The sequence below is a fragment of the Erithacus rubecula genome, assembly GCF_903797595.1.
Source record: "Erithacus rubecula genome assembly, chromosome: 5".
Taxonomy (NCBI): Eukaryota; Metazoa; Chordata; class Aves; order Passeriformes; family Muscicapidae; genus Erithacus; species Erithacus rubecula.
This window is the reverse complement of record NC_136687.1, coordinates 27,776,749-27,789,848: the sequence shown is the minus strand read 5'-3', so window position 1 is coordinate 27,789,848 and position 13,100 is coordinate 27,776,749. Positions and strand designations below refer to the sequence as shown.

At 38.1% G+C, this 13,100-nt stretch overlaps 1 protein-coding gene across 3 annotated transcripts in view; it reads left to right on the top strand.

Moving 5' to 3' along the window:
• Positions 1-13,100, top strand: part of MTUS1 (microtubule associated scaffold protein 1) — a 115,595-nt gene that overhangs the window by 84,326 nt on the left and 18,169 nt on the right. For all 3 annotated transcript variants that reach the window (XM_079306721.1, XM_079306720.1, XM_079306722.1), the window contains one exon: positions 3,541-3,758. In XM_079306721.1, coding sequence (XP_079162847.1) covers positions 3,541-3,758 — 218 coding nt within the window. The remainder of the gene's footprint in view (positions 1-3,540; positions 3,759-13,100) is intronic.

The following is a 13,100-nucleotide window of genomic DNA, read 5'->3' as shown; positions in this document are numbered from 1 at the left end:
AAGTGAGGTTGTTTCTATTTGTGCTTGTCAAGTAATTTGTGTAGTCTACTTTGAATGCTTTGAAGAAATTTCATAGCTTTTAGAAATTGAATCTCTCGCCTAAAATAATTTCTAGTTAGTGTAGATACTACTACACATACCTTCCTAGTACATGACAGGCAAGGGAAGGCTTTGATTTGGTTCTGCAAACAAACAAGTGTGTTAGAGATTCTTCTGGTAATCCAGCAACAGTGCACAAGATAGGGAGGCTCAAGAAACCAGCAAGCTCTGAGGTAGCCAGCCAGACAAATACTTTATCAAGTACTGGCAGATCCCCAGCACCTAAATGTAACTTTATGGAACACACCCTGTGTACTGACAGTTGTGTATTTCTTGCTTCTGAATGGCTGTTAACTAGAAAAGCTGTGCATGAGAAACACTTTGCTTCATGGAGAAGCTTGGAATGGGTTCAATGCTCTCCCCAGTGAACTGGAGTCAGCTGCTGTTCTATCCATATAATGGCTCTAGAGGGAGTGAGAGGATTTGTGGACCTTTTCCAAGGTCCAAATCAGGTCTTCGGTGAATGATTCAATGATCAAAAGGCTTAGTCTTTGCAAAATCACTGCTATTTTTTCAAATTTACTGGTATGAAGAAGGATAGGACTTTAAATGCTGATTCTGTCCAGTTACTGTACTACATGTAACTTGAAAATCTACTACAGTACTTGAAAATCTGATTTTCAGTCTTCCAAAACTAAGCTTTTCTACTACATTGGGTGAAATGGTTTTGAGCCTGCTGGAGAGGAGTCCAGAAACTGATTTAAAGGTGGAAGTTGTTCTGTGTTACAGGTCTGACTGTATAGAGGTGGCAGGTGAACAGGCCCAAGTGAGGACTTGGGCTGTTAACCAATACTGTCTTTAAATTAGACTCTGTCATTGATGTGGTGGCATCAGTAATCAGACTCATGATGCTTTTGTCTTAATGAAAGCATGGCTTTTGTTTTGACACCACAGCATGCCTTCTGTACAAATCTGGAAACGATCTGTCATTGCCCAGAGGTATGAAGGCCATAAATAAACATCCTAGTGTCAGTGGTGTTAATCTGTAGAGGCAGCTCATGCTACAGAGGGTTTGCGCTATTCAGCATTTGAAGTGGCTGTGTATAGCACATGTCTATGATAAAATTGCCAACAGGAATGGCACTGAGTTTCACTTCATGCGTGTTTTTTGTTCAGCTTTTTTTAGTATAGTATCAAGGGCTGGCTTGGTTGGATGCTTGAATGAGTTTCTTGGAAAATATTTGATGGTCTGGGCAGCAGGATAAAGGCACTGTTATGAAACTGACAAAGTGACAAGGGCTTGCTGAACTCTGGAAAGAATGGATATTTGGAGCCTTTTAAAATTTGTTTTAGCTATTGTATCATGGTATTTAAATGAAACTTCATTAGGTAAATAACTCTGTGATGTAATTTTTTTCCCAGAGTAAAAATTGTCTGCAATTGTTCAGGTTTAAAACAGCTCTGTCAGAGTCCTATAAATGGTTGTAAAACTCACTACAAGTATTTAATTAAATTATGACACTAGCATCTGTATCAGTGAATTTACCCAATACTCCTGCATCAGGAATAATGCTCTAGTTCTCTATTTGTCATAAGTGGAGCATTCAGGAGTGGAGGTGGAATATATAAGAGAGTAGGAGTATGTAAGCCAGTAGGGAAGGGAAGAACTGACTCTACTTGTTTATTCTCTAGTCCCTGCTCTGTTTCCCCCCCCTCTCCTTGATTATTATCTCTTGTGATTTTTGAAGGAGCTTCAAAAGGTAACCAGTAGTTTCCTACATACAGTATTGTCCATAAGGTTGTTGGAAATAATGACACAGTTGCTCTCAGATGTGAACTGGCATTTGTGTAAAAATGTCTACTCAAAAGATGTTATTATATCTTCTCATGGAGAAAAGTAGTAGTCATGTTAGTTAAACGGTGGTAAAATGACTAGAACTGACAGCTAAGCTCTATCCTTTTGTCTTACAAATTTGTATTTTGATTTGGGTTTATGCACCTTTTAATAGCTCTAGTATTAAACTGCATGATGGTATGTTTCTAATTGAAAATACAACCTTTAACAGTCTGCATCTCTGAGCAGAAGTATAGGGAAATCCCCAAGAATACAAGGGCATTTGAACATTATAAAGCAGGATATGCTGACCATTCTCTAACTAGCAGAAAATCTTGTCCAGAGAGGATTTGTCTGGAAAATTAATAGACTCTGGAGGCACTTTATACCAGGCTCAGTAAGGAAGTCACGGAGCACTTTACTAGTTTGAACAGCAAAACTGTTTTCAAAGACTTTAAAAACAAATGCACGCTGTGGAAGGCTGATGTATTAATGTAATAGCTGCTATGTCAGTCAGACTAACATTAACTGAGAATCAAAGCTTTTGTTCTTAATACTGTCTCCAGTTGGGAGATTGAATCTTACACTGCTGGGATGATTCTACGGTCATCTGACAACCTTTAAACCAGGTGATTGGGGTTCAGAAAGGTTTGAGTCTTGTTGCTTAGTTTGTTCCCTGTTTTTTCCATGTTCCTATCTTTCTTTTCTCCAGATCTCACCTCTCAGGTTTTTTCACTCTATCGTGAAGAAATCTTGTTAAGTTGAAACTGTACCAAGTAATCTGCTTAGATGTCTTCATTAAATTGCCAAGGGATATTTATCTATTGCATCAGGCTTTTATTGCAAAATTGTTTGCTCATTCCCTTTGTGATCAAGGGGGAAAGAGTGGCCCTATCTGCACAGCAGTACTCTACTCCCTTTCCAGTCTGAAGGCAGCAGAGAAACCTGAAAATATGAGTCAAGTGCTGGTTTATGTAATTTGGTTTCCTCTGACATTAGATGATTGTGTACTGTGAAAGCTTTGGGGCTGCCACAAAACTAAGAATATGAAATCAATAATATAATTTCAGGACTGTGAATACATATTAAAAATAAATTACATATTAGAGCTTTTTAAAAGTCTTATCCTTGTGACTGAGAATTACTAGCACTAAGAAATGCTGCAAAACCTCTAGTTAATAAATCTCAGGCCTCAGCTGCAGAGAGGGGATTTTTTTGCTATTAAAATTTTAAAAGGAAGAAAAATTATAAAGGAAGTGTAGAGAAAATCGTTTTGTATTTAGCAGTACTTTAGAGAGTGCAGGAAATATGAATTCCATGTTGCACTACAGAAGTGGACAACTCTTACGTTAGAAATAAATTACTGAATAGATAGGATGACAGAGATGTTGCATTTTATACAAGCCCAGTGTGAAGAGTGTGCTAAAAAGTGTGCCATAGAATACAGGAAGATGAGGATGAAGTGCAAAACATTGTATCCAAGGTTATGGTGTTAGCTTGATAGTGCCTGCTCTGCAGTGCTACTGAAATAACCCTTTCTCCTAGTTAGTATTTCAGCAAGTGTTTGTAGGAATTTGCAACTACTTTCTTTTGCACCTGTTCTTTACATTTTGGTGAGATTTCAGCATGAAATGCATATTAATTAGTTGTTGTTGTTGTTGTCTCAGTTGACAAGGGCAAGCAGAGGAGTTCCAGGAGCTCGTGCATACGGACTCAAGCCTCCACAGATGCACGTTCATCTGGCACAAAAGCAGCCGAGTTGACACAGTACAAAACAAAGTGTGAGACCCAAAGTGGAATCATCTTGCAGCTGAAAAAATTCCTGACGTCCAGTAACCAGAAGTTTGAAGCATTAACAGTCGTTATCCAGCACCTGCAGTCTGAGGTAAAAACTCACAGTTCATCAATTTTGGCTTTAATTGTTTGAACTCTTCTCAGCAAGGGCTTCAGAAATACTAATATACTGATACTAAACGTTGTGTTTCCGTTCCAGTGGTTTCTGTTTTCCTGTGGAGGTTATACTTCTAGCTAGGAGGCTATACTTCTAGTTGACTAGAAAAAAAATCAAACCCATGGCACTGGGTTTTGTGGCCTCTGCACACTTCACATAATCTTTTAAAGAGTTTTAAATGTTTGTAGTCAGAGAGTCCTTCAGGGCTGAGTAGCTTTCCAAATATGTTCAAGTTCTGCCCTTGTAGGAAAGTCCAGTTGCAGCAGATAATCTACATCGCCTTGCTTTGTTATCTGACGTTGGATGGAAGAGTATTTAAAGGATGGATATGTTTTTAAGCTGCTTAGAATAAAGTCTGAGTTGTTACAGTTTTACTTTTTGATTCCTGCATTGTTGGTGGTGTCTCAAAATTATTAATAAAATACGGAAATGCATAGGAATTACAGTGTGGAATGAATATGACTTTATCTTAACTTTTCTAAGCTGTTTGGAATATGTAATGACTTAATCAGTTTGGTAGTACACTAGAAACTGTTGGTCTGCCTTGGAAACTTTGGAAAAAAGAAAAATGTGAAGTCAAGGAAATTATAACAGTTATGAGTTTATAGTACACAGCTGATGCAGCCTTTAATAGCCATTTCTCTTGTATTTATAACTAATGTTCTAAGATAGTTGAAATGAAATTGATAGCACTTCTGCTACATGGTGATTTTATGGTCTGGCATACAAAAAAAGCACTAAATTATCTTAATATTCTGGCAGAAAATGTAATATTCTCATGGGATAATATCTGCTTGCTTTCATTTAATGTAAAAATACTGCATTTATCTCCTAGTCTGGTTCAACTCTTAGGAGCAGTGACTCTTAGCCAGTTTTCTGGGATTTGTTTGGTTGAGTTTTTTTAAACTCTTGGATGAAACACCTTTCTCTGCCTAAGGAACTAGTTTGAGATCTTCAAAGCAATTTGATACAGGATTTTTGGATGCCTGTCATCTAACCTGATATTGTGAAATTTTAACTGAAATTCTCACCACTAAACTTTTGCGCAATCTTCTAATTATTGTAGAATAAGCACACTGATTTTTTTGGTAACTCTTACAATTAAATGTCTTAGTCTAGTTTCTTTTCTCAAATATTTTTATTGCAACATTTTAAAACACAAATACTTTATAAATGTCATGTTTAGTAAGAAGAAGAGCATCATACTAATTTGCTTCTTCTAGGCTATTTTACTGATTGCTTTAGCCTGAATGTGGGTTTTTTTAAGAATAGTCAGGGGTTTAATTGAGGAAAAAATTATTTTGAAGGAGGGAAGAGAGAACTGCATGGAAGAAGGTAGTTATTTTGCTCATTATTCCTCTTTGTTAAGTCTTTTGCAGATTGAAAGGAAAAAAATATCTCTGTCAAACTGTATAAAATTAGTGATCTTGGACAGTTAAGTTTGAGCACATGAAATTGAGCTAGATATGACACATTGATGTATTTTCATACCAGTTACTGATTTTGAAGCTGCTGTCTTCTTTCCTGGGATAAGGCAGTACTTGCTAAAGACTCATTGCCTTACTCTTGTGGAAGTACCATAGGGATGAGAAGGACTCTTCTGCCATGGTGCTATAAGGAATACTTGAAATCTGTCACTTAGGTGTGGGAAACATACCGAAGTATTTCATTGTTCTAGGGAACACTGTGAAGAGTAGTTTTAGATTTGTTCATTCATTTGAGTCTTTTTCCTTTAGGGTGGGGTGTGGAGTCTGGTGCAGTAACAGTTTTAGCTGCCCATATGATTATTTGTGTGAAGTATCCCTTTGATGTAGTTTTCAAACTAGATAAACTGAGGGAGAAACTTCAAGTTAGGCTCTAACTCACTAGGTAGGGTCTCATGGGTAAACTAATGCAGAGCCAACTGAAAGAAACTTCAGCTTCTCTGTCTTTTAAAAAAAAATACTTCAAAACAGTGCTTAACTGATTACATGAGGAACAAAGCTGTGCTTCCATTTTTCCCTTTAGAGCAAGTGTGAAGTGATATGATGCAGCTGATGTAAGAAACAGCTTGCTGGGGCCAGAGGGAGGACCTGCTCTGGACTCCTCTGGTGCTGCTCTGTCCCTACAGAAAGCCAGTTCAGCCTGCCACTTCCAGAAAGATAAACCAGCCAAAGAGCATTTCTCTGCCAGCCGGTGACGTGGATTGTCCTAATGTGTGGTCAGAGCCAGTGTGAGGGTGAGATGGGGTGAAGGACAGGCTGCCTGGCCAAATGGAGTAAAGTCCTGGAGTGAGCACTTGGGTCACTTCAAGGCTGGGCAGCCCAGCTTGAGCCTCTTGGCAAAATCTGTTGCAGCCTCTCCTGCTTTCTCTGCAAAGCTGAAGTGACTGGGATATGATTTGCTGTTAGATTTAGTTTTTTACTGTCATGTTTTGTTTTTCTTCCCTCCCAAGAGTTTCCAATGTATTTCTGCACAAAAGTTTAAAGTTGTTTCTTATGAGCTCATTTGAAGTGGAATATAGCTGCAAACAATATCAAGACTTGCTGGCAGTGACTTCTGTCAAAACTGCAGCTAGCCCATCTGGGGTGGCTGCTGTCAAAGGGTTAAATGGGATTGAGCAATGCTGCTCTGCTGTGTCTAGTTGAGCAGGAATCTCTCAAAAAACCCGGAGCTCAAACCTGTTTGTTGCAAGAGTTACCTTGGAGCTGTCAATAGTAACAGCTGCTTTTGATAAAACCTTCCCACTTGATCTGTTGGTGTTTCTTTAGGGGGGTGGGGAGGGTGTCTATGTTTAGCTACCTTTACCAAGACTCTTCTGATTTTAAAAATCCTAAAAGCTTGATTTCTACCTCACAGGAGCTATCATTGCACTGGGTTAATGCTAGATGGAAAACCTCTTGGCATCCAGAATATTTGATGGCAATGAACAGTGTGGTTGATGAGAACACGGAGTTTTTCCATTGTTGGATGGTTGTGTGTGTGCTGGCAGTGATAGGAACACATGTTCAACTGTGCACTAACCAGAAAAGCAAGCTGAGACTTTGTAGAGCACTGTGCTTTCCCTGATCCCTTGGTAATTCCTGTTACTTCATGACTACTTTCCTGTTTTTAAGTTCAAACAAGAGACGAAAAGTGGCAGTACAGAGGAAATGGTAAAATTGGGTATTTACAATAAATGCATGAAGTGCCAAGGAAAGCTGTTTTCCATTAACCTTCAACTTCATTGAGCTCTGGAATTTGCACTACTGCATTTGAGTTGATATTTTAACTTCCACTAGTATTCTTTTTTAATTTATTGTCTCTTCAGTAAAAGGTGTGTTCACAGATGTTTTAAATACATGGTTAGCATGTCTGTGATAAGTCAGGTTGGGGATGCCACTCTTGCAGCTCTCCCTTCTCTTCCCTAGCCCTTGTGTATGCTTGGCCTTCTTTGGGAAGCCAGTGAAAAAATTCCTATGGGTCTAGTTTTACAGGTCTGTCCATGTCAGAAGTGTTTCCCATGCAGTGGTTCACTGTGGGAAGGAGTGGAAGTGAAGAACTGCCAGTGCTGGGGTGGGGTGGGAGTGTGTGTCTGAGAGGTCTGCAGCTGTGGCCAGGAGCCAGATGCTTCCTTGGGAAACAAAAATCCCCAGTACATCACCAGCTGATGAGGCTGAGGCTATGGCAGCTCCTGCTCACTGCTGTGTAGGAACTCCTACATTTTTGGGAGTGGAGGGTGTTTTAGCAATGTGGTACTAGCTTGGTTTTAGATCTAGTTTTAGATTTGTGTGTCTGAGGCAGATTTAGCTGTCAAAAAAGAGTAATGTAGTTACAATGGCTTTGTAGTTGTTCAAAGTGGGAATTGACAAATATTTCATCTTCTCATTTTAGTGCATAAATAGCTAAATTCAGAACTACTACCTAAGCTGTTTAAAAAAAGTAGAAGGTAAAATGTTTAGTTATTATGAATATCCGTTTTAATTTTTCTAGTTTAATAAATGAATCTAATGAAGCATCTCAGTAATTCTGTAGAGATTCTGCTATAGAATTAGGCTTCCAATTTGTATCTGTAAAACAGTACTATACAGATGAAAAGAAACTCAGATTCACTGTTGTGCTTTTCTTGTTATGGTCATGGGAAGACTGCTGTTTACAGGTCAGACTACTTGGGAATGTTGTGGTGCCACCTTTAAGAAGTTTCCTTAGTAGAGGAAAAGGCCATTTGAGAAGGGTATAGAGCCTTGACAGTAATGTGTGGATAACACTAATTGTGGATGTAACACAGGAAACAACATGGGGAATGTGCTAGAAATTGTGTGACTGAGCAGGCTTCAGCATTTCTAGGTGGAAATAGAAATTAACCATTAGTATATGACTTGCTGTAACTGGCATTTCCTGACATGTGCATGACTGCAAGAGTCAGATATTAGTTTCCTTGGGAACTTAGCAGTTCAAAACGGGTTTTTTTCCATTTAGGAATACATGAATACATCTATCAGAAATGTTTGTCCTGGCCTTTGTGGAAGTTCAGCAGAAAATGTTTATATTTATCAAATGAGAAATGCGTATCTAGGTTAAGGGACAGAAGTACACATTGCATCACTAAACCCCAAGAGTTTTGGAACAGTCATAGCTTTTGACCTGTAAGTCATGTTATTTAGAGCAGCTGTCTTTGAGTAAAACTTTTAGTTTTGATTTTCTGGAACTTTAAAATCAAACTTGGCCAGTTTCAATTAGAATTTTCATATGAGGTGTATCTAGCTTCCCAAAATATGGTTATAACTTTTTACAAGAGAGACTAAGGATATGTAATTGAGATAATTTTTGTCCTTCTTTACATTAAAAAAAAGAATAAAATCATGAGGAAGTCAAAATGTAGTATCCTGATTTTGAAGAATGCAATTATTTTCTGTTTTGTGACATAGAGTATTGGAATAATACCGCAGTAGCTTCCCCCTTTAGAGAAAATTTAGTCTGTGGAAACCTGTCTGACAGGTAGCAGTTGGAAAGCAAGGAAATTTCAGATGATTTTCAAGGTCTCTATAAAATGTAGTATGAATGAACAAGAATGTTTTTGGCAACAGATTGAAGGTTTGTGAGCTCTAATATCCAGAAAAACATTTTAATCCATTAATTACTATGAAACTAGGCTCTGATGGAAATAACTTTTTAGAAGGTGCATCAGTTAAGCAATTTACTTGGTACACCTGGGTACTCAGAATGGGTTAGAGCTGATGAGAACTGGGAGTCCTGTACTATAGCTACTCATAGCAAAAGGTGTCTTGGAGAAAGATACCTTTGACTGAAACAAACTTGATGTTTCAGGCAACCAGTGTTGCTTTCCACAAAGAACCTGATTTTCATTACTGTCTTGTTATTTCTTGTAATTAATTTTTTTTCAAAAAGCTGCAGAATTAATGACAGGAGCAAAATTTAAGGGAGCAGTTAGTATAAGAAATAAAGTAACATGTTTCAATCTTACTTCCTTCTTGATTTTTACTACCTTTTCAAGTGAAATTCTAAACAGTCATGGAAATGAAATGAGTAGTGCAATATTATGCTCAAGCATAGGCTGTTATTACAACATTTTGAATAACTTTAAAATGGTAATAACAGTTTTATAGACATGAGAGAAATTCTGACAGTATAACTTGTCAAAGTTGCATGGTATCTGGTGGGTACTGTGTCATTCAAATGAGTTTGAGACAGAAAGCCTTAGAAAATACTGAGAAATAAGTAATTGCTTAGATGAGCTAAACTTAGTTTTTATGAGGCTTAGTTTTTATGAGGAGTTTCTGCAGGGAAGGAAGGAGTCATTCTGTGTGAGAAGGAAGAATTAATATTAGCATTCAGAAATACTGTAAAGTAGCAAACAGGCTGTTATAGAGAAGTAAAATTAAATTGACCATCTTATTATATGCAGACCTATCTTTGGAGGGCTATTGCATGAAGGTGGACATGACTTCTAAAATGGGAAAACAAAGATCCCTGTGAGCCTAAGATCCTATGTAAAGCTTGCAAAAGATGAAGAGCCTGCAAGTAAATGTGTTAAATACATAGTGACTCATAGGAATCCTGTTTGGCTGGTTCTCTGCTTTAGTGTTTTATACACTAAACATCAGGGAAAAAACTTCTGATTCTCCCTAGATGTACCTAGTAGATAAAAGAAGTAAAATATTAGAAAGCACATTGACTCTCTATCAGCTAATCATGTAAATGCTTTATGCTGAGTCTTAATTCTGCCTGAAGTATGTCAAGGTGAAAACTGATGGCATATTTCACTTGGTAAGAAGGCAGTGCATAGCACAAATGAGGCCAAAAGTAAATTAAAAGTATTCCTTTTGCTGTATATTTATTGATTGGAGATGGTTAATGACATTTTTATTTTATCACAGTAATAGTCTACTGGTTTGTTCAAAAATATGCATGGAGCAGAGAGTGTAAATCCTGTTTATTGTACTGCTTCCTTGTCTTATTTCTTTAGCTTGCTTTTGCATCAAGTGATGCAGAGGAACGGCCATTGCAAGGAGGTTTTAAGTGAGGTACAGAGTAGGTGAGTTTAAAAGAAATCAATTTCTAAAATGGCCAATGTTTAATGAGAAGACTTACTTAAGAGGATTGGATTTTGCTAGGAAAGAAGGAACAGGGGCAGGTAGAAATACTGTGGTATAAGGACCAAAATCATCAAGTGTCATATTGCAAACGAATATGAATGGCACTTTTGTTGTCCCTTCGTAATTACCTTGAGGCTGTAGCTGATGACACATGAGTGACTGGAGTTTATGCAAAGATGTGACTCAGTTTGTACACTGCAGCCAATGATGATCATGTTTTTATGACTGGAGCAGCACAAGGATGGAGTAGACATAAATTTCTAATGCTTCGTACCCAAGAGGGGTATCTCCTTTGGATGACAAAGACATCCTGTTGACAACTGAGACTGTACCAGTATTAAAAAATATTTAAATTAAGATTTTTTTTTTTGCCATACAACCTCAGCACATCTTCAATAGAGTGTAAACATACATGTTACAGAAGTGCTTGCAAATTTACTAATTTATTAAGATTAATCTATTATTATGTTTTTAAAATACTCAGCATTTCTCTCTGAGTTTAATTTCAGGAGTAAGTGCTTGTGGCTTGGTTTGACAGTAAATGGCTTACAAAAACCAGACTCTGCTTTCCAAAAATAAAATTAATTTGGCCCTGCATATGATAGTAAAACATATTTAAGTGCTTCCATTCTTAGCATCGATTAATTTGTTTTATGCACTCTGAACAAATGTTTAGTCTGTTATAATAAAATGCTTTTTGAAAAAAGCATCGCAATGCTTTTATATTTAATTTTCTACTCTTCTGAGTTCTGAGTCTCGAAATTACTTGTTTTTGAAGTGTATTACTGCTGAAAACTAGAAGGCTGATTACAGCCTTCCCAGTCAGAGATGTCCCCTCCTGCCAGTTATGCCAGTGAGAGGTTCAGTTGCTGTGCTTCTCCTGAGACTCAGCTGCCTGTCCTATCTGCACACTCCAGAGGGCTTGGTACTGGCATTGTCAGAGCCCTTCTCCACCTTCTCTGGACAGGCACCACATTGCATCCCAGCACTGAGATGAGCATTCCAGTATAGCTGCTCCATTTTTTTCAATTCCCACAACCCAGCCTGTTTCCCTGGGATGTTTCATGGCCTAAAAGTGGGCTGTGTGTCTTCCTTTGCAAAGTACCAGTTCTCTGTAGTTTTTGGTTGCAGCAATCTATAATGCTTTGTCTGGATCAGTTACTGGGATAGACTAGGCAGCTGTGGCAGGGGCTTATCACATGCATATCAGTGTCATATAGTTGCTTGAAATTAAAAAAGCAAACAATTACTGTATTTCAGTATGCAAATGTGAACTTTTTGTTACTGGCTCTTGTGAACTTTTGTTTCTTTAGCACAGCTCCAAAAGAGTATTTATTTCCCAAAGGAGTGTGCTTGTTTAAAATGTGAACTGTGATGTTTGGATAATTGCTACCAGATTGGGCAATGCTAGCTTATTTGGACACGCATACTCAAAACCCATTTTCTGCCTTGATTTACTTTTTTATATTGAGTAACTGTTGAAGGACTTGCAGTTCTTATGATGGAGGAAAAATTTACCAAAGGTGATTAGGACTTTTTTGACCAGGCATAGCCTCTCTATGGCTCTCAAAGCCTTGATTTGCAGGCAGAGCATGGGGCTCCCACACCAACATCACCCCACCTGGCCAGGAGCAGGAGTGTGCTGGGAAATGTGGAATGGTTAGTCTGGCTAAATGCACATCCTCTCAAGGAAATAGGAAGTTGCCACTTTGCTGTAAAAATTCATATTCTTGTATTCGTGGTCTGCAAAGTTGCTGTGGCATACTTGAGGAATGCCCATCTATTCCAGCTTGAGAACTGCTCAGAACCTGATGTCTTGGAGGTAACTTGAGTCTATCTTATGTGAAGATTTGGTAAAGGTATGTAGCCAGGAAGGCTGTTGGTGTGCTTGGTACAAATATCCCTCTTGCTCATGGAATGTGGACTTATGTAGAGCTTCCTGCTTTCAAAGCAGAGAGCAATGAAAACTGTTCAGACAGTAATATGTCCTCACCCTTGTTTCTATCTAAAATGACCCTAGGCTGGTCTGTTTGAATGTCAAGCTGTAGCAAAAAGCAGCTAGTTGCCAGGAAAAATACTCTTAAGCCTGTAATTGGGCTGCATAACTGCCAACAAAACAAACATGAATTACAAACTTCATCATTTATTCCGTTCCGGACTTTTTGTTATCTTGAAGCTGTTGTGTTCTTTAAACTTCTACCTTGGGCCTCACCTTCCCAAGTTCCTTTGCTGTGGGGCATATGTCTACATGAACTTGTCAAATTTTCAAAACATGAAGGATTTTTTTAACTGGCTAATCTTTCTCAGAACAAGAAATGTCCAAGTCTCCTTTGTTATGCTGAGAACGTTTGTGTAGCATTCAGTGGCAGAAGTGCACCACTCTAATATTGCCCATGGCAAACCTTTTATCCCTAAACTCTGTTCTTGTTCTTTCCTGTAGTTCCCCTGTTTATGGCAGGGGGTATGTTTTGGTTAAATGCAACCTTTGTAAAAAAAACAGGCACCAAATAATCTATCTGATTTTCACATAAATTCATAAATTGTACCAGAAGAAATGGTAAAAGGTTATGAAGATCCTTCATGAGTCTCTGAGAACTAAATGAGGATGATCCTTATTGCTGCATTTATCTGAATAACAATACCAAAAATGCTCAATTCTGTATGCTCCAACTTGGTTCTGCTCTTCTGATTTCTGGTATTG